The sequence below is a fragment of the Sceloporus undulatus genome, chromosome 5, assembly GCF_019175285.1.
Source record: "Sceloporus undulatus isolate JIND9_A2432 ecotype Alabama chromosome 5, SceUnd_v1.1, whole genome shotgun sequence".
Lineage (NCBI taxonomy): Eukaryota > Metazoa > Chordata > Lepidosauria > Squamata > Phrynosomatidae > Sceloporus > Sceloporus undulatus.
The window spans coordinates 8,217,793-8,241,359 of NC_056526.1; the positions used below are offsets into that span (position 1 = coordinate 8,217,793).

The following is a 23,567-nucleotide window of genomic DNA, read 5'->3' on the forward strand; positions in this document are numbered from 1 at the left end:
TGTCATGCTGGGAATGTGTTCACTAGTACTCATGTTGTGTTCCATGACTGAGCTAAGTCCTTGGAACAAAGCTTGGAATGTTACTTATTCGTTCAGGTCCCAAAATCATCTTGTGGTAATGCTATGTAGTGCATTATTTGTTGTGTTGTTGTTTCATGTGTGCCTTCAAGTTGTTCCACCTTATGGAAACATAAGGCAACCCTATCACAGGGTTTTTCTTGGCAAGATTTGTTTCAGGGCGTATTTTGCTTTTACTTTCCTCTGAGGGCTGAGCAAGTGTAACTGCCAAAGGTCACCCCAGTGAGTTTCCATGGCTGAGTGGAGATTTGAATGCTGTTCTCCAGAGTCATAGTCCAAAGCCAAAACACTACACCATCCTGGTCTCTGTATTTACTATTACTCATCTTGTAATTAAGGAATTCTTGACAAACCTCCAGGATTCAGGAATCAAGTGTGAATGTTTAAGAGTCTTTCTCTTTGTCTCCACTTCTCATGCATGTGTTGTTCACATTTCAACATTCCACTGATGGCTGGAAGTAGTTCATGCATTAAAAAGTCTACTATGCTGAATGATGTCACCCTAGATAGCCATATTATTAATAACATAATCGTTGTTCCAGTGAGACTTACATTTTGCCAGCTATCTTTAAGTAATTAAAAAAAAAGGACACTTCAGACACTATTAGCTGGGAGCACTGTAAAAGTTCACTGGGTTTTGTGAGAGTTGTAGCATTAAAGATTCCACAAGTAAAATCCATGTTGCTTTTCTAATTAATAGTATTACAACTGAAGCTAAAGGGGCAGGGATCAAAGTAATGACCTACATAAGAGAACCTTTGAAAGGAAAACAAGCTTAGACAACCAAGAATACATAGAAAGTCTTGTTCTGGGGAAAAAGGGGGGATTTATAATTGGACTCGCTCGCTTATTCTGTGCACATCATATGTGTGATGAACACAATGCAGAGTTTCATAGGAAAGCAGAAGTAAAAGGAAAGAGGAGGAGAAAAAGAAAGAAAAAGTAAGAATGATCAGATCTATTTTTATGTTTCTAGACATCATGGCAGCAGAAACCAGAAGGACCCTGGTGTTAGGCATCAATTAGAATAAATTATGCCCAACCTAGAAAGGCATGCCGTTTTGTCTTCATAAGTTATGTAAACTATATTTGTGTAGCTTGTGTGGTTTACAAATGTGTAAACTTACATTTGTGTTGTAAATTACATAGGTACATCATTGTATGATTTCTCTCATAGTCTCTCATAGGAGGGAGTTCCAAAATTTGGGAGCAGCCACTGAGATGGCTCTTTCCTATGTCCTCACCACAGCGATGGGATGGAGAGAAATGTCCTCCACTGAAGGTCTTAAAAGTAAGGCAGGCTTAATCAAGGTGTGGGGAAACTTGATGGCATCCAGATTCTTGGAGAACCACTACCATAATCTCTTGCTCTTGGCCATGCTGACTAGGCCTGATGGGCATTACTAAGATGTCCATCTTGGGCAACCTTTCATTTGTTGGCTGCCTTTGCCAGAGTCTCTTGCACCAGCTGCTGCCCAGTAGGGTAACCACATGAAACAGAGAACAGGGCTCCTGTACTTTTAATAGGGGTCAGACAAGGAAATTTCAGCACATGTAGCCTTGTCATGCAAATTACAGCTGCTGAAAGTCCCCTTTCCACATTATTAACGATATAGAAGACCTGATCTTTTTTCCATGCAGCCACCATAATTCCCAGCTGCATGTTTGCAGGACAAAGAGGGAAAAGTGTGAACAGGAGGCTTTAAGGAATAAGTGGCAGGAGGGTGAAACATGTCTCTCCTGCCAATTTCCCCATCCACCATCCTAGTTTCCATTGCTGCAAAGCAATGACACCTCAGACACTTCTGATCAGACCTCCAAAATCACTCTTAGACTAACAGCCAGGGCAGAAGAGACATGTACCAGGCCAGACACAGCTTGGATGCCCCATCAGATAAATGATGCATCTGCTTTTTTAGACAGAAACTCACAAAGTGAATGGGAATAAAAACGAGACACTAGGTTTATACCGTTTCAGCTCCCTCTCCAAAATAGCTTTTTTTCAAACATCCCCAGATTTTATTTTAGTTTAAAGAAGAAATGAAAGTAGCCCTTACTTTGCTTTGAGGGTCTCCTCTTGAAAATTCCATCTGGGATCCTCCACAAGCTGTAATTCCCGCAAAACACTCCCAGGTCTGTATGCAGAGTTGATTACCATGCTAAGGACCTGCCAAAAAATAGCAGAAGATCCTTTTTTAAAGGAGGATTCTGTCCACGTTTGTGCTTTTGTGATGGAAGCTCAGTGCAAGCAGATAAACTTGGGTACAGCTCCTGCCACTTCAGCTGCAGAGAGCCAGGGGGCAAAGAACCTTTGAATGCCCTGATATTTTGGCCTGGATAGGTTGATGGAAATGTTGATCTAGGTTGCAGTTGCTATGAAAAAGGCAAATTCCACATTGTACATATCTGTGCAAATATATCAGGGTTATCAGCTTCCTGTCAGTCCCCCAAGTCCCTTCACTGTGCCCCCGCCAATTTTTTTTTTAAAAAATTCAGCCATTTGTTGTAAAACAAAACAAAACAAAACAAAACAAAAAATAACTATGCAAAAAAGCTTCCAAAATGTGCAAAAATACCCCCATCCCCCCCAAGAAAACCTTTCACGTATTTCTATTTTTATCAGAGTCTTTCTCAAAATAGTGACAGGAATGATACAAAGTCACTTCCAGTTGCCATTTTGGGAAGGACTCAGATGAAGTTATAAGCATTCGGAAGCATTTGGATAGAAGCATTTACTTCAGATGTTGATAGAAGCTGTTGGAGGGAGGGGTTAGTTTGCATTAGGACTGGAGGAGAAAATTGGCCTCCAGTCCCTGTGCAGTTGCCCAATTTTTCCTTATATAAATCTATGGACCAACATATATGGGATCATTCATGCTTGTTGTTGGACTACAACTAACATCAGTCCTTAGCCAACATGAAATTACATGATTGTTAGCCTACACTGTTTTAACCTGTGTTGTTTATTTTATTGCTTATAAGTGTGTATATAATAGTGTATGCCACTAGCAGGTATTTATTTTATTGTATGTCCAGCACTGTGTAAACCTACAGTGCTTTATAAATAATAATAATAATAATAATAATAATAATAATAATAATAATAATAATAATAGTAATAAGTTAATGGTGAAGAATGCTGGAAACTGTAGTCCAACAATTAGAGCCAGGGTGAGCAATGTGTGACCAATGGTCTGTATTATCCCAGGGGTAAATTCCCCTCTTAAAAGCTCTCTAGAGAACATTTTCTTTAAGACTTTGGCCTCAAGTCATTTTAGACCCTTGTTACTTAAAATGGCATCTCCTGGTGTTAAAATGGACCAGGGATGCCCCAAAAACATTCCCCTTAAAGGTGTTTGGGGGCATTTGGGAGCAGATTTATTTGGATTAATTTTTTGATAGAGAGTGAGGTGTGGCTGCTGCCCTTTAGGATCTCTTGGGGACTAATGTGCCCCCCCCCCTTATCAAGAGGGTCTCATGAGGGCAGAATTCAATTTCATGGAGGTTATGGGGGGTCATACTCTAGAGGTAGGTGGGGCAAATGCAAAAAGAACTTCTGGACACTTTTTGTTTTTTTGGATAAACCTGGCAATCCTGGTGGCCTCAGGAGGTTCCTTGGCACAGAAAAACTGTCCCCAAATCCAAAGCCCACCCACCTTAAGCAAATGTCAGTTGAAAAGAAAATAGATTTTCTCTTAGCCCAAAATGCAGGATTTGATCACTGAATTTTATTTATTTATTTTTATACCACCTTTTTCCCAAGTTGGGACCCTGAAGAATTGGGACTGTTCTCCTACTTCAACTAATAATAAATAAATAAAATTTTTATTTATATACCGCCCTTCTATAAAACCAGGGCAGTGTACAGCAATCATAAAATACATAAAATACAATACACATACAGAAAAAAACCTCAATAAAAACACTCAAGCCAGCTTGCCACTGCTGACGTGGAGGAGAGGGAGAAATTAGTTGGGGCTTACATCAGGGAATGCTTGTTTAAATAAAAAGGTCTTCAGCCCCTTCTTGAACTGAACTATTGTTCCACTTACACTGATGGATTGCTGTATTTTAATTCAGCAAGGATATAAACACTGAGGAAGGAAGGAAAGCATCAACTAGAGAGATTGGTGTGTGACCAAAGTTGCCACGTAACACAATCCTCACCTCTTTAAGAACAAGCACACACTTGCCCGGACCAACAGACTGGGGTAGCTCTGCCAATCTTCCTTTGTTCAGATGTGGTCCTGAGAAGCAACGATGATTGATAAATAGTGCTGGACAACTGTATCTCCCATTGATGGTACCTGCAAAGATGATGTACACAGTCTCAGGTTCTTCCTCCATCCTCACTTTGAATTGCTTTCTCTCCCCCAGCTCCTATCCATCTTCTTGGAAGTGAGAGGTAAGAGCAATGTGGAAAAAACTGCTCAAGATTGAACCATTCTTTCACCATCTCAGAAACAGGATGGTTAAAGAATGAAAAGGCCTGTTCTCTTTTCCCCTCTACTGTTTCAAAAGAACTTCATCGGCAGAACATGAATTCAAATTTTCATTACTGGTTCTATTTGTGAAATTGGGGGCTATAATTACACTAGTCTGGTGTTTAACTTGGTGCTTAAAGATGCATTTGTACCACCACCTTCTTGACAATAAATCCTAATGGGCAGAGCCAGAAGTAGTTTGAAGGACAGGGGACAAGAACCTTGTCCTTCAACATTCTGATGTGATATAAGGGATTGAACCTGAAATATTTGAAACCAGGAATGTTTGGTGTTCCCTAGGTTGGGGTAGGCAACTGTCAGAGACTGGGAACCACATTAGCCACCCAGGGGACCTTGGAACGCCACATCCTCCACATTTTTTTTGGCTCCAAAGAGGCATGGAGGGCATTTTTACCATGTTTTAGGGCCCACTGAGCAATGTTAGACCCAGAAAAGACCTTTTAAAAATAACAACAGGAGCTGGGGTCCTTTTCTAGGTATTTCCTGTTTTTTAAGCAAATAAGTGGCATATTTTTTACCCCTTGAGAGGTGCCCAGAAACCAAAAAATGGCTTATAAGGAGGCACACATTGCCCAAACCTGCGAGCTGTAATTTGAACACCATTTTAGGAATTTGTTCCAATAAATAAGTGACAGATAATATAGTGGTACATTCACATCACACAATTATAGGACTATGTTCCACTTTAAATCTCATGGCAACATCCTAGTTGTAGTAGCCTCACTAGGGGGTGCAGGTTGCACTGGGTGACACCACTGAAGGGGTGACACTATTGAAGGAGAGATGACACCTGATGAGCACCCCCACCTCCCTGCCATGTGCTCCCACCATCCCTTGCATGTGCAGCTTTACTCATGAGTAAAGCCATGCAAGGCAAGGAGTTGGGAGCAGACCCTTTTGATTCTGCCCCAAAGCCCCACCACCTGCATAGGGTTAAACCCTGGTGCAGGATGCCGCTGCCTAGTTATGCATCAGTCCCATTGTGCATTGGGACACCAGTTAGGAAGTGCTGATGTGCATCAGTAACTTTGTTGGCTCTTCTGTGTAGTAACATAACAGTGGTCCCTTACTGAATACGGACATAACAGAATTGCCCATTTCTAATTCTCACAGACTAACGTCCATTTACGGAGACATAAGCACCAACAGGATTCTGGCTCTTTTTATTTTCTCAATAAATAAACTCACTCATTGCATCTGTCTGTGGAATTACACAGGGACCATGCATTATCTTCTTAACAGGCACTCCAGGTGGTAACCTATTGGATGACAAAAATATGTGAAACTTGGGGGTGCATAAGGGCTGCTTGACATAAGACAAAATGTCCTATTTTCAGTGTACTTCCAAGTTTTAAAAAGGCCTCTTCTGGGCCTAAAACCCCAGGGGGCATGTGTACAAACACAGTGGAACTCCCTCTCATGATACTCATAGGATGCGAGCATGTTTTCATTAAATATTTTCCCCCTAAATATTTTCCAGGGCACTAAGGTGCCTTTGAGAGCTTCAGAAACATGAAGGGCCACATACAACCCATGGGCCAGACATTTCCAGCTCTTTAGAGGCTGTGGTAAGAACTACAACAAAATCATATATTTGAAGCACTTTGAACACTTGGAAATTCTGCAAAAACATTATGTTTAACAGTGCAGTCATATGTCTACTCAAAAATCAATGCTACTTATTTTAGGTGGTCTTACTCCCAGGTAAATAGGTACAGGGCCATAGCCTGAGTCTTTTTCTTGACCTAGTGTCACTTAGGGATGAAATTCTTCACTAACTGTCTTTTTAGAGAAAGCAATGTATAATTTTTCCAGTTGTCTTCTTGGTGCAAGAAAGTCTACAAAAAACTTCAGTTTATCAAGACTATTTGCTGCTCAGAACTTATTCGGTGGTATTTTTTGTACAGAAAGCAGCCTTTTCTGTACAGGAAAGAGCATTTTCAGAGTGCTACCAAGAAATTACAAAATTTCTAGTACAAAATTCTACTTCTTGAGGAGAAAAATTCCTGCACAGAAAATAATGGTGTCTGGATAAAAATATCATGTGCCAATTTTGTCACTAACTGGGCAGAAATCAATGTGTAGAAATGTTTTTTTCTGTTTTCTGCGCAATTTAGCCCTCTCTGCCACGATAAATTGCAACTCCCAAGATTCCTTTGCATGGAGACATGACAGGTAAAGTGGTGTCAAACTGGATTATTTCTGTAGTGCATATGTAGTCCTACTGTATCTCTCAGGAACATAAGTTTATCCTGTTGATTGCACTTTTCCTGAGACAGGTAGGGAAAGGAATTTATTTTCCCTCATTCCTGACAACAAATTTTGTTGATTTAAAATTAACAAGATATCCCTTTAGGCTCAACAGACATATCTGCACACATGCATGCATGTACGCACAAACAAACATATCATTCTCAGATGCACATTCTGCCTACACTGGCAACATCATTTCCAGATGGTATCTCTGCATGCAGAACATTCTTTGTTGCAAAATGCCAGCCATTTGGCTTAGCTGTTCTATGCCATCCTAGAGCATAAATCTTATTTATTTACATATTAAAGCCGCTTTGTTATTTACATGTTAAGTGCCTACTTACTGCTTTTCGGGTTGTACAACAGCAACCTTTCTCTTCCTTTGTACTGCAAAAGGAAAGGGAGAACAACAGCAATTTGGGCGATGTACGTTTGCAAATGTCTTACAGGTTCTATTGTCTGTGCAGGGGTAGGGGCATCAAAGTCATATGCAACATTAAAGATCTTCTCCCTCTTTTATAAGCCTGTAAGAATGCAGCTCCTGTGTGTTAGGAGAAGCAGTGAGGCAATCTTTGTCTATACTCCCAGGCAGAGTATTCTAAATACCTCATGAAACTACATATTGCAGCACTGCACAGGATGGAATTATTGCAATTAAAGTGGAATCAAAATGCTTTAAATGTTTAGGGTGAAAGGGACCAGTATAAAGCATTTTCGTATGCCCTCGGGAAGTAGGTTTGAATTCTTCCTCAAGCAGTCTGGCACAAAGGCAAAGGCAACTACTAAGGCTGAGTGAGAAAACCAGAGCATGTCCAGTTTCCCTTCTGTATATGTAGTACCCTAAGATTCTATCTGAGAACTTTCAGACTGGAACTCAGATCTAATCCTATCACATTAGGAGAGCTCACACTACCATAAAATATTACAAAGTCACTTCTTTTGCTGCAAAAAAGAATCCTATATACACCTACCTGTGATTTAAGGATGAATCTGCACTGTAGAAATAGTGCAGTTTGACACCACTTTAAGTGCCATCACTCCATCTTATGGAATTTTAGAATTAGTTGTTTTACAAGGTCTTTACCCTTCTCTGCAAATAGTGCTGGTGCCTGACAAAACCACCAATCCCAGGATTCTGTAGGATGGTGCCACGGCAGTTAAAGTGGTGTCAAGCTGCATTACTGCAACAGTGTAGATGCACCCTAAATGTGACTGAACCCAAAAGGAATTCCTCCTGAGTAGGCCTATATAGGAGTGAATGGTAATTAACATGGCTAATCCTTTGTAACTGCATGGTTTGGAATATTACATGTGCTTAATTTCACTTACACTATAATCTTGTCCGCTGTTGTGTCTGCTTTGAACAGTTAGTGCTACTATTTTGTTAAAACATTATACTAAAAGACCCTTTGGTATATTTTATATCTCTGCTCATTTTATTTTTATGGGATCTGTGCTTAACTAAAATACTAAAGCAATGCCAATATTCTCACATTCAGAAGAACATGCAATGCAATTAAATGCTGCAAGCCTGATTACCCCCAGGCATTTTTTTTTAACTCAGTGCATTAACAGTAAGCAAGACTGAATGATTTAGCTTCTGCTGCGCTCACCCAAATTAGGTACAGATCCTTGATTTGAAAAGTCAAATATGTTTTAGAACAAAAGAAAAATAGCAATATATTTTAAAATCCATGTAGTAAGCAATAATGTAAACAGAAAGAAGATCCTTTTTTTTAACCCTTGCGGACAATCCCATCTATTCTATTTCCTGGACTTAGGTTCTCTAAAGAAGGTGAGAAGAAAACGTGAAGTCATGCCTTCAAGTTTATTATTCATATTCTGGCTTATTTTTTGTCAGTCACCCCCAGCCTGTGGAATGATGTGCTGGAAGAGATTCGACAGCTGAATACACTGTCTAAATTCGAAGGAGCATTAAAGACCAATCTCTTCCAGTGGGCTTATTCAGATGATTTCAAATCGTGAATTTTAAATGATTAATTTTAAATGCAGATTGTTTTAATATGTGTACATCTTGTGTGTTCTTTTAATTGATGTGTGTTTTAAACAATGTCTTTTTTCACAAATGTTTATCTGTTAATTGTTGTTCCCCACCTCAATCGGTGGAGAAAGGCAGGTAAGAAATAACAACAACAACAACAACAATAATATGGAAGCCAAGAATCATAGGTCTAATCTGCACTGCAGAAATAATGCAGTGTGACACTGCTTTAACTGCCATAGCTCAATGCTGCTATGGGATTTCAGGAGTCCGGGGGGGGGGGGTGGATTTCACATGGCTCGCAGCATCACAGTGCTCCTCTGCCACTGCATCCCTACGATGCAGCACCAAAGGAGCACCTTAAAGTCATGGCGCCGTGGCTATTGCACCCTGGAAAGGCTGAATCGGAGCTGCAGTGTGTGATTGTCACGGCCTCATCTGGCTAGGAAAGGGGTGGCGACATGCTGCACCTTAGCGGCTGTATGTAAAGCCCCTTCCTTGACCTAAAATGTCTGGGGAAGGGGACTAATTTAGCCGAAATGTCTCCCATACCCTCTACAGGGTATCTGGGGGCATTTTTTTTTCAAACTTTCTTTTTAAAAAATGACCCTTCATTGTCCCTTGGAGCCACAAACATGATGCTGGAACAACACTATACACTTGCCCACTCCTGTTTTAGAGATCTGCAGTCCAGCAACAACGGCAAAGGACTGCTTCTTCTTCATGTCCCCAGCCACCATCAAGGCCACTTTATAGAGCTCTGCAAAATCTAATTCCCTTCTGCCGATCAGGCTGTAAATGGTGAAACACTATGGGGAAGGTTAACTGTATAAATTTGCTGTTTCATGTACTTACAAATTGCTTTATGTGGTGCCAAGAGCTTGTAAGCATTCGCTTCGCACCACCCAACGGGGAATATGTCCATCGATTCTACGTCAACTATGTATTCTGAAGCAGGCACCTGTAAACCTATAAACACAAATTTATAATGCAATTTTTAAAGCTAAGGAAGGAGGTGACAGGACACAAAGAAGCATGCTTTTCTCTAAAACATACACACACACACACAGAGAGAGAGAGAGACGTGTAGTAGCAGAGAAGGCAAATCATCTCTCTGCAGCAACAGCAATCATCTTTCATCATTTACGCTCCACACATAAAGAAAACTGCCTTATTCTTTTTTTTAAAAAAATAAGCATTTCCCAGTGTATTTAGATTCTATATGTAGATACCAGCATAATTATAACTTTGCCTATGCTGTTCATCTCCCACCGCCCCTCTGCTGGATTACTTCACATATACTGTTCTAGCAATCTTCACACACTCTTGTAAGATAGCTTGGTAACATGAGAGACCATGGCTTGTTTAAGGAAGGTGCTCCATGCAGTGATAATGATGGTGATACAGTTGACCCTCCACATTTGTGGCTTTGACTTTTGCATCTTTTATTATTTGTGAATTTGATTAATATGCTCTCTCTAGAAATCTCTAGATCCTCCAAGGCGACTCAGCTGAAAGCAGACCACACAGCTGTACTGAAGAACCAAGAGGTTCCTAGAGAAAACACTTCTCTAGGCATTTGTAGGTCCTCCAACATGATTCTATGGTCATTTTCTGGCAGATGTTGATCATAGACTTGCACTGGAGGATGTAGACATTCCTAGAGACGTGTTCTTGCAGACAAAAAGAATAGTGGTTTTTTATTTGCAGTTTTTCCACATTCATGGGGGTCCTTCACTCCTAACCCTTGCAAACATGGAGGGACCACTGTAATTTGCAAAAGTCTCACTTCATACCATGTTGAACTATATCTGCCATTCTCTGGACTCTGGGAGGTTGTTTTTGGGTCCCCTCCCAACACTATTGCCTCCCATTTGTTGCCTTTCTCCTATTCTTTATTTTTAAAATATTGATTGACCAAACAATCATTCAGTCGGTTGACTGCCTTCTGATGGTATCGAACCCTGCACTAGGTCTTAGAGTTGTCTGCCACTCTCACTTACAGACAAAGGTAGTGTACTCTGCACTAGTCCCGTCTTCTAAACCACATCCAAAGGCCATTACATCCAAAGGACAATACAATAATCTAAGTTGGAGGTTCATCAGAATTAGACAACTAAAACTAGACATTATCTAGGTTTTCTAACAATGCTCCTGTACTTTGATGAAAAAGTTCTTGATCTCATACAGTTGTTTCACAATTATTTTGTTTAGGACTGAACATCTGGAAAGAGAGTGAGTATTATGGTGACAGCTGCTCTCGGAAAAAAGAGCTGACATCTAGCGCCCCTTAGGGCGCCATTCTGTCCCCCATGCTGTTTAACATTTACATGAAGCCGCTGGGTGAGATCATCTGGAGACATGGGGCATGGTGTTATCAGTACGCTGATGACACCCAGATCTATCTCTCTATGTCTCCGACTGACACAGTGTCTAAGAATGGCATCTCTCCTTTGGATGCCTGCCTAGGGTCAGTAATGGGCTGGATGAGGGAAAACAAACTCAGATTGAATCCAGAGAAAACAGAGGTACTTGTGATAGGTACCCCAAGCCCAGGCAGGGAAATTTGCCATCCAGTCCTGGACAGGGTCACACTTCCCCTAAAGGACAAAGATCGCAGTTTGGGGGTACTCCTGGACTCATCTCTACAATTATCCTCTCAAGTAGATGCGATGGCCAGGAGTGCTTGGTACCAGCTTCAGCTGATACGCCACTTGCGCCCCTACCTGGACTGAAAGGACCTTGAAACTGTGGTACATGCACTGGTAATCTCTCATTTAGACTTCTGCAATGCACTCTACATGGGGCTGCCTTTGTACCAAGTTCAGAAGCTTCAACTAGTCCAAAATGCAGCAGCCAGATTGGTCGCTGGAACTTCCAGGTCAGACCACATAACACCTGTTTTAAAATCTCTACATTGGCTACCAATTAGCTTCCAGGCGCAGTACAAAGTGTTGGTTATCACCTTTAAATCCCTATATGGCTTGGGCCTGAGTTACTTGAGGGAACGCCTCCCCCGGTACAATCTGCCCCGCACTCTCAGAACATCTACTAGTTCATACAAAAGTCAGACTAGTAACTACTTCCCTAAGAGCATACACAGCTATGACTCCCACGTTTTGGAACAATCTTCTGGGAGAGATCAGAATGATTCCAACTATAGATGCCTTTAAGAAGGCACTAAAAACACATCTCTTCCGGCAAGCATACCCTCCTGATCTTCTATAAGATCTGAAGAAAACTTCACCTCAGGAAAAATTAAGATAACTTTATCGCAGGATGTACTGTGGTATTAATATTGTACTATCACACTTGATATTACAAGGTTTTAAATTGTTTTTAAATTTTAATTTTAGATATTTTGTAATTTTAGATATTTTGTTGTTGAATTACTATTGTAATCCCACTTCAATCCATTGGGAGAGGCGGGAAAATAGAAATAAAACCTATTATTATTATTATTATTATTATTATTATTATTATTACTATTGGAAGCATATAACTGCTGGTTGTTGTTGTTTTCATTTTAAATCATCCCAAAAGGTGTATGGGGCCCTTCAAAACCCAACTGAGACTGTGTCTGGATAGCAGAAATATCCAGATTGACAATGTAACTGCCATGGTTCAATGCTATAGAATTCTGGGAATTATAGTTTTGGGTGACTTTTAGTCTACTCTGTCAGAGAGTTCTGGTGCCCCACCAAACTACATTACCCAGAATTCCATAGCATTGACCCATGGCAATTAATGTGGATTATTTCTGCAGTATGAATGCAGACAAAGAGAACCAAAAGGTTGAAGAGTGAGTGGGTATGCTGAGAAGCAGAAGACAAAAATTGTAGGGGGGAAAAACCAACCCTTAGGAAATGTTCAGTTTAAGGAACTAATGAAAGTTGCTTTTATGAGTGATACATGAGGATATGACTGTGAACTGTATCCAATAAATTTATGATGATGGAATAAGTTTTTCCCCCTTTCTTTAATAGATTTCCCCCCTAGAGTATGTAGAAGATATATGCTATTGCTTATGGAATGTAAACACTAAAACTCAATATTAAGTCGTACCATGGACTAGTAAAAATTAACAGTGTGGATCACAAGAAGGAAAGTCGCATAAAACAGCAGAGGAGAAATAATGTCAAAAATGGTAAATACTCGATTTTCTTGTCGGATGGCATGTTGGGTGGTGGCCGGAGCCTAGCAGGTGCTGTAGTTGTTAAAAACTTCAGAACGCTACATTTTTATTACAGATTCTGGAATCCCCCAGCCACCATGCCTACTACCTATGTTGGCTATGGAATTCTGGGAGCTGTAGTCAACAAAAATAATGAAATGTGAGCCAGATTACTTCTCAGTTCTCCTATTCATAACCAGAGGCACCTTGGCCTCATCCCATAAAGAAAATCTCGCAAAGAAAATTTGAGGAGAAGGGGTACAAGATTACTACCACCTAAATGAAGGTGAGGGGTAGGAGTCCGGGTTGGATCTTTACTATTTGAAGAACCATATCTCTCTCTAATAATAATAATAATAATAATAATAATAATAATAATAATAATATTTATTTGTGTTTCCCCTCCTCTCCCTTTTGGATACATAGAGACTTGCAGGTCTCCTGTTCATAGGGTTACCGTAAGTCTAAGTCAACTTCATGGTAATTGACAGCAATCTCACTATATGAACATGCTGCTACAGTCAACAGCAATGAGCCCTCTTTCATCAGCACTGCCCAGTCCTTCACCTCTCTACTCAGTCACCACCAAACTCTGGGTGACTCTTGCACAATCAGAGATCACCTTGACTTCTGTTTTGCATTAACCCACATGTTTCTATTTCTTGTCACAGAGGCCTAGTGGTACCAGAGGATGAAGAGGGAGGGGAGCTAGTGGGGAATGACACTCAAAGAGGGCTCTCCATGGCTGGTGGTTGCATCATGGTCTGAACCTAAAACTACTAAAGTAACCTTCTATTTGTTCTCATCTACAGTGCACCCACACTATAAGTGGGTGCCCCATATGCAGCTTCCAGCTTACGTGGAAGCCACACAATGGTAGTGAATGGCGTGCACACTCACTCTTCCACAATGCAAGCACAAGCCCCATTCAATCGAATGGGACTCGAGCGTATGTGTTTTTTGGCTTACGCGGCGGGGTCCGGAATGGATCCCCTGCATAAGCCAAGGGACCACTGTAATATTGCAATAAACTAAGTACTTCGGCCACCCATGGGTACCAAATGGGATACAACAAGATAAGAGTTCACTTGCGTGGAGTAGGCCTAGTAACTTACCTTCAAAATGGAGCCACATTAACCTTCCTTTTACTGATGAAACAGATGCCACACAGATTTCAGATCGATTCTTGGGGTTCACGGCCTCAAGCTTCATGTTTTTCGTAAAGCCTCGGTTGAAGGATACCTGAAAGAGGCCAACCATGTAGCTCTGAACAGTTTTCCTTAATTTTGTATTGTATCTTCTGTGCAGACACGAGGGATATGCAGAATATTCACAACTGTCTCTTCCCTTTTTGATGAACAAGTAAGGGGTTGTCCAAATGGGCCCAAAGGCCTAGATTCCCCCAGCCTAGCATCATCTAGTTCACACAATGCAGGCTAAAAACCCGGGTGCAGGATTGGGCCTGATCCTGCCAGACTGAACATGGATCTGGCCCAACCCCAGGATAAATAGCCATTTCCACAGGGTAATTTGACCCCTGGTTTGCCATAGAGTTTCTTGGGAACTCTGTGGCAAACCCTGGCTGTTTAGATGGCCCTCTCTGCTTCTTACCTTGCTGCACCATCATCCATACTCAGAAGCCCCCTGTTGCCACGTCTGACAAGGAAATGGGGTGCTAGCCACAACGAGGTGCCCCATTTCCATGTCAGATGCAGTGATAAGGGGTTTCTGAGTATGAGTTATGGAGCAGCAACCTTAAGAGTGCATGCTGGTAGCGGGTCTTGGGTCAGCATGGGGATGAGCATGCAGACAACAACCCATTCCTGTGCTGACCTGGGGACTGAACTGAGTGTGCATCAGGACCAGAACAGCACAGGCTGAGTCCATACTATCCTTACCCCCAGCAAATGTAACTGTAACTATACACCTGATGGCTGAGCATTTTATATCATCATTGCCTTAGAGGAAGTGGATTCAATAATGCTCAGACAGATCTCTTAGGCTACCTCTGCATGGCAGAAGTAACAAAGTTTGACACCACTTGAAATGCTATGGCTCAATGCAATGCAACAAGATATTTAGCCTTCCCTGTCAGAGAGCTGTTGTGCCACAACAAAGTACAAATCCCAGGATTCCATAGCATTGAGCCACGAAAGTTAAAACAGTGTGAAACTGCATTAATTCTGCAGTGCAGATGAAGCCTTAGCCATGCAGTTCTCAAAGAAGTAGTTTTTATCCCTCCTCTTCTTTCTATATGAAAAAGACATACCTCCTCCTCCTTTCTCTCTACTCTCTTACAAGACCTGCTACTTAAACTTTCTCAAGTAACATTAGTCCAACCTTCACTATTCAAATTATTTTATAGTGTCAGTTCAATGGCTATTGTGAGCTGGAAGGGAGGGGAGCTCACAAATATTTAAATGAATAATGGAAACTCAGCAGTTACTGTCTGCTCTTGCATGCCAGCTAAGAAATATCATTAAACGCTGAGGGCAGCAATTTCAGCAGCCGTTTCAACTCTGTAATGGGCATTCAAGATTCATCACCACGCAGAGCCGCTAAAGGAGGGCAGACTAATGGGTGCTGATTTGCCAAGGATCTCATGCTGACAACCAGTGGGAAGATTGAAGATAAGTGAATGGCATTCATTCAAAACTTCAAATTTGGCTCAAGTGATAGAAAATATTTTTTTCCCAAAACAGACAGGCAGCAGACTCTTGGTGCAATGGCTTTTGCAGTTGTTGCAAATTCAGAAAAATGCAGTGTCCACCTACACTATGACAGCAAGCATGTGAAGCTATCCTTCTGATCGTGATCATCATCCACACCATTGGAAAAGCACAAAGGCACAGATAGGGTTTCCACATCCATGGCTGATATATGACCAGGGTTTGATTCCCAGGTCAGCCATGAAACCCACTGGGTGATCTTAGGGAAGTCACATGCTCTCAGTCTCAGGGGAAGGCAACAACATCAAAAATATATCAACACATCAATATATCTCTATCAATAGATATCTATCTGTCTGTCTGTCTATATTATTCATTGCAGTTCAGCACTGATTGAGGCTTCATCATACTATAATGTAATGTAATGAAAAAAAGGAAGTTAAGCCCCTTTTTGTGGGGTGACACAAGTATGGGACTAGCAATGCTGTCAACAATGAATGTAACAGAATAAAAGGAAATCTTACATTTCTGAAGCATAACTGGGGAGCTGCTTCTGCCCCACATTGCTTCTGGTAATCTGCCCAGTCAAAGTCCTGGCTAGAATAACCTAAGTGATGACACAAAACACAAAAACTGTTACTGATTGCTAATGCAGCTTTCTCAAATCGGTTGAACTACAACTCCCATCACCCCTAGTCAACATTAATGGTACTAGTCTAGAATGATGGGGTTTGTAGTTCAATGCATCGAGAAAGTGTCAGGTTTGGGAATGGTGTTCCATAAAGCAGGCACTTTTTTTTTTTACACAGAAATAATTTCCTGATGCAGTTGAGGATGGAAACATAATTTGTTACTGTTCACCTTTTTGCAGAATAAAGCATTTCCTGATGCTTCAGAAACCCTTGAGAAAAGAATATAGCAGCAGTGTAGATTCATCACACGCTGTGAAATATTTAGGGGAATTATTCTGTACAAAAATATATGTGGTTTTTCTGCAGAAGAAAATGTGTTCTCTCTTTCACTCTCTCTTTCCACACACCACACACACACACACACACACACACACTGCTAAATACATGTTAGCTGTACAGGAGACAGTATTTTTGCAGAGAGAACACTGGATACTGTTTCCTGTGAAAAATTGTATTCTTTGCACAGGAAAATAATGAACAAAATAATTCCCTCAAAGATTTCACCAGGTGCAAATATCTCTACAGAGAACTGTACAAACACTTTCAACATCTCCTACAGAGGCAACATTATGGGAAATATTCACTCTTACATGTGAGGGTAAAGAATGTCAAGATGCATAGTGCAAATGGACATAATCCCTAATGTAAATATCTCAATTCCTAATACCACTAACACACTCCCTGTGAAGTACACAAATAAAAGATTTGTATAACCTGTAGTATGGTGACTGCATAAACTATAATACATGTTTGGATGTCCTTTCTTTTCTTTATAAGCCATGGCTATGTTTATTTATACATTTTGTTGTTGTTTTCCATCAGGTCAGCATTATTATTAACAACCCTGCTCAGGTATTGCAAAGGCAGGGCAGCCATTACTTCCTTGCTTGAGTCAATACATCTGTAGTGCAGTCTCTCTTTTCCTACTGCCTTCTATTTTACCAAGCATTATCATCTTTTCCAGTGAGTCACATCATCTCACAATATGTCCAAATACTTATTGGACATATGTCCAAATACACAATACAAGAGTCACAGTTTAGTCATTTTTGCTTCTAGTGAGCGTTCAGGCCTGATTTACTGTAGAACCCATTCATTTATCTTTTTTGTCAGTCCATACTCACATATATAGAAACTGGGAATACTATGGATGATCTAATTTTGGTATTTAATGACATATCCTTATGCTTGGAGATCTTATCTAATCCCTTCATTGACACCTTCCACGTCTTAGCCTTCTTCTGATTTCTTGACTATAGTCTCCATTTTAGACATGCACATTTAACAAGGACTACTGTAACTGAAATTCAAATATATTAAACCCCACTGACTAATTGCTGAGCTGGCTGCCTATTATTATTATTATTATTATTATTATTATTATTATTAGGTTCTATTTGTCAATTGGCAAAGTCAAGACCTGTCTGCTCATGTTTCTCAAAATTCTTTATTTTAAATCACATTTGGACTGGACAGTCCTTCTGGAGTTATCCAAAGTGCTTCACTTTTTGGGGCATAGGGTTTGCCAACTTGGATAGCCACTTTATGGTTCTGACAAAAACCAAGAGTCCCTGCGTTACTGATAAGGAAAGCACCAGGCATCACTGGGTAGTGGGAAAGAGATAGAAAAGTCTTCAGAAGGTGGCACTTCATATAGGGTTTCTTACTGCACTTCTTGTTCTGCACTACAAACCCAAAATACACTTCATTTGTTTCATTTCTACTTACAAGCCTTTAGAAAACTCACAGAGGGTCAGATGGGGCTTCAGGGAAAGTTTTAAAATGTAAACTGTTTATTAAATATAAACAATCTCAGCTCATGCACTGTATAAGATTTCAGTTGCTACAGGAGTTAAGTTATAACCAAGACTTGCATGGCCACAACAAAACACACAGATGAACACTCTGCAAAGTGCAAGCTTCCTTGAGCGGCTAATGGAATTGTGCTCTCCTTTTAATAGCTCATAAAACAGACAATCACTGTTAACACTTAAAGAAAGAAAGAGGTCTATAAATCCAGCTTAATAAATATAAGCCATGCCAAGTCAGTGCTTACATATGGTGGCAGTTAATGAATGTTAATTTTATGGCTGGCACCAAACAGCAAGTGCATAAGGCCTATTTCTGGCCCTGGAAAAACATAAGCAGCTTCCCCCCACCCATGTTTAGTGTTCATTTCATGTCTACTATTAATCTGACTTAAATAGCTTGAAATGAAAAAGAGACAGTCAGTTACAAACAGGCAGCCTAACTCCCCTTTGCAAACCTGGCTAGGGGTTTCAAAGAAAATACAAGGTAAACCTGCAGGGTTTTAAAAGAAGTTAGGGAATCATATGTCTCTTTGTATGCATACATGTACATGGTTGTTCATAGCATGCCACTAGATAATGTGATAGAAGAAATGAGTGTTCAACACCATGGAAAACAATGCCTTCAGCTGTTTCAGAACCTCCAGGTCATCTCCAGATCTCAGTTTCACAATCCTGAAGCTGCTAGTAAAATATATCAAAATTCAATAGAGATCAAGAGAAGCTTTTACAAACCTTTGGGAGGTGTAAGATGGACTCCATTTTTAAGGCACCACTGGACTGGCATGATCCCCAAGGAATCGGCATGGCAAAGTATCATTGTAGCACTTGCCTCTGGACGGAGGTCGTCGATGGTTACTTGAACAAAATGGTTACTAAAAACCTGAAGGGAACCAAATCACCCAGTATTAATTCCTCATGGAAGTTTTGCATTCTTTGGAGGGAACATATTTTTCTTTTGTTCTGCTGCATCCAGACCCACCCTCTTCCTGCCTCTTTCCCAATCTGGAACTCAAGGAGGCTTACAAAAGTTAAAACACACAGATATAGCCATGTTAGTCTGTAGAATTAGTATGTAGAGAGATGCTGTAGAACCTTTCAGACTAACTAAAAAAAGAAGTTGGCAGCATGAGCTTTCGTAGACTTCAGTCTACTTCCTTACAGCACATCTGGGTTTGCCACCACTGGGACTACAGGCTCCATGCTGCCCTTGCTCCAAACATCCATTATATCTCCCTATCTCTACTTGGATTTTTTTTCTTTTTGCCTGGCTGTCATGCACTTTACAAAAACAAGCCCTGGAATACTTTTGGGTATCATATAGGACCACAGTCTCATGTAGTAGAATAGTAGATAGAGACCAGTGCCTGGCTTAGAAGTGTACCCCAATACTTGTTAAAGCTAAAAGAAACAGGAGAGTGGGAAAGAAATATAAAAAAGTCAGACACCCCTCATTCCTTCCTAATAACTCTGTCTGTCTTCCCTGCTTTAGATTTCTCACCTTAGTTACTGTGGCAGGACAAATGCTGCATGGCTCTTTTATATCCACTGCTTCCAACTTCATTCCCACTGTGAACTGGTGGTTCCTCAAGTCAGCATGATCCTATGAAAAATAAACCATGAGGTCCAGGTCATTACCAATGGCCACTGAGAGATTCCAGTTGGGTGTATATATACTGTGTGAGCCTGGGAATGCAGGAGTGATTTGCATGTGTATTGTTCTGTGCTGATGGCTGGCCTCTTCTGCATTAGCCTCCCAGCCTGAGGCTGGCCATCAGTACAGAACAATACACATGCAAATCACTCCTACATTCCCAGGCTCACACAGTATATATACACTCACTTCTTCCAGGCAAGCATTCTCTGAAGATGTCAGCCACAGATGCTGGCGAAACGTCAGGAAGAAAATTTTTTAGAACATGGCCACATAGCCCGAAAATCTCACAAAAAACCATGGATGTCAGCCATGAAAGCCTTCAACTTCACAAAGAAAGAAATGTTTATTGTTACTTTTTTTAAAAAAAGCTTATCAGGTTTTTCCTTCTTTCATCCCCTTTTCTTTGAGATTTTTATGGGATGTTTCACCTTTCTGACTGCTTTGTACTTTTCTAGTGTACATATTGGGTGAAATCCTAGTGGTGTAATACACATGTGTAAGTTCCCCTATATATATGGTTGTACTTGTTTGACCATTGTGCAACAGATGTATTCAGTTCATGGTTATGTAAGCAGAGTTCCAAAAATGTATCCATTTCACAGGCACTAAAATCCTATTAGCCCCAACTAGAGTAGAATCATTGGCGCGTTACAGACCGCCCCTTTGGGGCAGCCTGTAGGCGCACCTTTCCCTGCCAGATCGGGGCCTCAATGGTTAGAGCGGCAGCCGCTGAGGCCCCAATCTGCCGCTTTCCGGGCTGCGGGGAAGCAGCAAAAGGCCCCTTCCCCGCAGCCTGGAAAGGGGTGTCCTTGGGGCTTCAATCATCTAAAACCTGATCATCTAAAACCTATCTGATGTTGTTGGAAATCGCTCTCAGCATGGCTTTACCATAGAAAGGCAGCATGCAACTAAGCCAGTGATGAAAATAATCTCCAAAAGAAAGTTATTGGACAGATGTTCACAGTTCAGCAGCAGAGTGAAAATTCTGCATATACATGGTCTGCCTTGTGTATTTTTGGTACAGGATGGATGGATGAATTCACCAGTATTGATTACTATTCATTTCTCATTTTTCTGTTCTTAACTTCATCTTGTTTCCGGATCACTGTAGAAATGTTGCAGTTTAACACTGCATTGACTGCCATGGTTCAATGTTATGGAATCCTGGGGTTTATTGTTTGTTGTGGCACCAGAGCTCTCTGACAAAGAAGGCTAAACATCAGACAAAACTACAAATCTCAGAATTCCATAGTATTCAGGGACAACAGTTAAAGCAGCATCAAACCGTATTATTTGTGTAGTGCAGCCATTGAATTGTTTTCAAGAAAATTTCCATGTGTTTTTATGTATGTTGTTCCTGACACGCATGTTCTTCCACCCCATTTTGCTTAATGTGCACATTTGTTTTTTGCAAATCATTTCCCCCAATATAGTGCATTTTATATTACTCTGAATAACATTGCCATTTTTGTTTGCACCTTTTCCTAACATATACCTGAACAACATTTTGAGAAAATTTAAGAAATAAGTGCAGTTTGATTCACGTCATAGTTCAAAGAGTTGAATTAGGTAATTTTCATTCCAGTGTCAACAAATTTCTCCTCCATCCCTAGATACCTGGGCTGGACGGAAAATCTGCCTCAAACTTTGGACAGAGGCTTCCAAGTAGGCTGGACAGTTTTGGACTAGACAAGACTGTTGGACAAAGTGTAGTCTCCGTGTCCCGCAGGACCTTTTTTGTGGGTAACCACAAAAAAACTGTTTTTGTTCTCATCCAACAGATAATTTAGATGCAGAAAAGGCCTTTTAAAAAAACCAGGAAGTGAACAGAGTTCCAGGTTGCTTTTTGTCTTAGGTGGTATGAAGCAGTATATAAATGAAGCTGCTATTGTTATTACAAAAGAGGACTCACTTGGGACTAAAATGGCTTGGGGGCATCAAAAACATGACAAAAACATCACGCACATCTCCTAGAGATCACTTGGGAGCAAAATTTGTATTTTTTTGTGGTGGGTGTGAGCCTCTAAGGTCTTTTGGGGGGCTCCTTGCCTTCAACACTTGCTTATCCTGGATCCATAGGGAGCATTGTATTTTGAATGTGTAATGTTTTGGGCTGGAAGAAACACCAGTCATGCATTCAAGAGTCAAGCTGAGCTCTCCCACTTTAAAAGAAAAACAACATGAACAAATATTCCAGCATGGACAATTTTCCAGTGTGATGCCCAAAGGCAAACCAGAATTCAACATTTAGCTCATGAGACATATTTGGCTTTAAAAATAGCAGCAGTGGGAACAGCAAGGACTTGGCAGCTTCTATAAAGACCAATTCCTAGCCACATTTTTAGTTCAAAATAGAGCAAAATTTCATCAGGCATTTGGATGTACTATATACCACTAAATTTGAAATAAGTAGTTTCCTTTGTGTGCATTTTTTTAAAAAAATTCAGTAAGAATAATAGATGTTTTACCTTAAACACTTCCACTGGGAGGGGAAACTTTGCTGCCTCAATAAGGGATTTATCCAGAGCGGCTTGCCATTCTGGCACAGTCTTCAGAGAATAGATTTCTACAACAAATGATATCAGAAATGACACAGGCATTTATGGAACAGTCACATGCTATGTAAAACTTTATTAAAAGTGTCAGTCAGTCAATAACAAAATATCTCAATCCAAGCAAACATCTAGAACAGGGATGGAGAACATGCTGTCCTCCAGATGTTGTTAGACTGCAATGCCCAGCAGTCCTCAGTACTGGATATACTGGTTTGGGCTTGTGGGAGTTGCTGTCCAACAACATCTGGAGGGCTACACATTCCTGTTCTTGCTCTAATCTATATCATGTTATGGAAGATCATAAGCATGCTGGGAGCCCCTTTCTTCCTCTTCCTGTTCCAGGTTGCTCTAACCAAAGTTTGGCACAACAACTAAACTGGGTAAATGACTGTTACTGCTAAACTCCAAACCATGGTCTGCAAACCAATTTCTAATCAAGAACTAAAGGTAAGAAGTTACTATAGTATACCCTGTTTTGATATCACAATATATCTGGTCCTCTGTATCATGGATAGTGCATCCACTGATTTAACTATCCACAGCTTGAAAATATATATATATTGTAAAATTCCAAAAAGTAAACCGTGATTTTGCCATTTTATATATGGGGCGCCATTTTACTATGCCATTTTACTATGCCATAATGGGACTTGAGCATCCATCAGTTTTGGTATCTATGGTGGGTCCTAGAACCAAACTCCAGCAGATACTAAGGGCCACCTGTACAACGTAAGGGAGATCAGCTTACAGTTATAAGGGATCTGAACACGAGAAGGAAAGATGGAGCCTTTAAATACTTGGCTGTTAACAATATGAATCTTGTACATCTCTAAGGACCCTATCACATGGGGTTAAAACCCTAGCTTAGTTTTCCCAAATTGAGTGCTAATTTGAGAGGCAGACAGGTCCTAACTCACATTTGGGAGGCAACTGGGGCCTATCACACAGAAATTGCCGCCTGGGTTCATCCTGGATGCTGCCCCGGTCCTGTAAGAAGCATCTGACTTCTAAAAATGGCCATCAAAGTGGTTTGCAGGACCCAGGCTGCATCCGGGATGGACCCGGGCAGTGATTCAGCAGCAATTTCTGTGTGATAGGACCTGGCTGCCTCCCGAATTAGCACTGAATTTGGGAAAGGTAAATCGGGGTTTTAACCCCAATCGATAGGATCCTA

At 40.8% G+C, this 23,567-nt stretch overlaps 1 protein-coding gene and 1 long non-coding RNA gene across 10 annotated transcripts in view; one reads left to right on the plus strand and one right to left on the minus strand.

Annotated features, from left to right (window-relative positions):
• The window catches only part of LOC121930981, an 87,015-nt gene that overhangs the window by 59,408 nt on the left and 4,040 nt on the right, over positions 1 to 23,567 (plus strand). The window contains exon 2 of the long non-coding RNA XR_006104048.1: positions 22,736 to 22,840. This is a non-coding gene — a long non-coding RNA (uncharacterized LOC121930981). The remainder of the gene's footprint in view (positions 1 to 22,735; positions 22,841 to 23,567) is intronic.
• SFMBT2 (Scm like with four mbt domains 2) overlaps positions 1 to 23,567 on the minus strand; it is an 85,288-nt gene that overhangs the window by 11,431 nt on the left and 50,290 nt on the right. For all 9 annotated transcript variants that reach the window (XR_006104047.1, XM_042468043.1, XM_042468045.1 and 6 more), the window contains 10 exons: positions 22,307 to 22,404; positions 19,683 to 19,784; positions 18,917 to 19,064; positions 16,206 to 16,288; positions 14,128 to 14,254; positions 9,694 to 9,807; positions 7,181 to 7,223; positions 5,772 to 5,842; positions 4,246 to 4,385; positions 2,136 to 2,245 (listed from right to left, as the gene is read on the minus strand). Coding sequence is in view for 8 of the 9 variants with exons in the window: in XM_042468043.1 (XP_042323977.1) it covers positions 2,136 to 2,245; positions 4,246 to 4,385; positions 5,772 to 5,842; positions 7,181 to 7,223; positions 9,694 to 9,807; positions 14,128 to 14,254; positions 16,206 to 16,288; positions 18,917 to 19,064; positions 19,683 to 19,784; positions 22,307 to 22,404 (1,036 nt within the window). In the remaining variant the exon portion in view is untranslated. The remainder of the gene's footprint in view (positions 1 to 2,135; positions 2,246 to 4,245; positions 4,386 to 5,771; positions 5,843 to 7,180; positions 7,224 to 9,693; positions 9,808 to 14,127; positions 14,255 to 16,205; positions 16,289 to 18,916; positions 19,065 to 19,682; positions 19,785 to 22,306; positions 22,405 to 23,567) is intronic.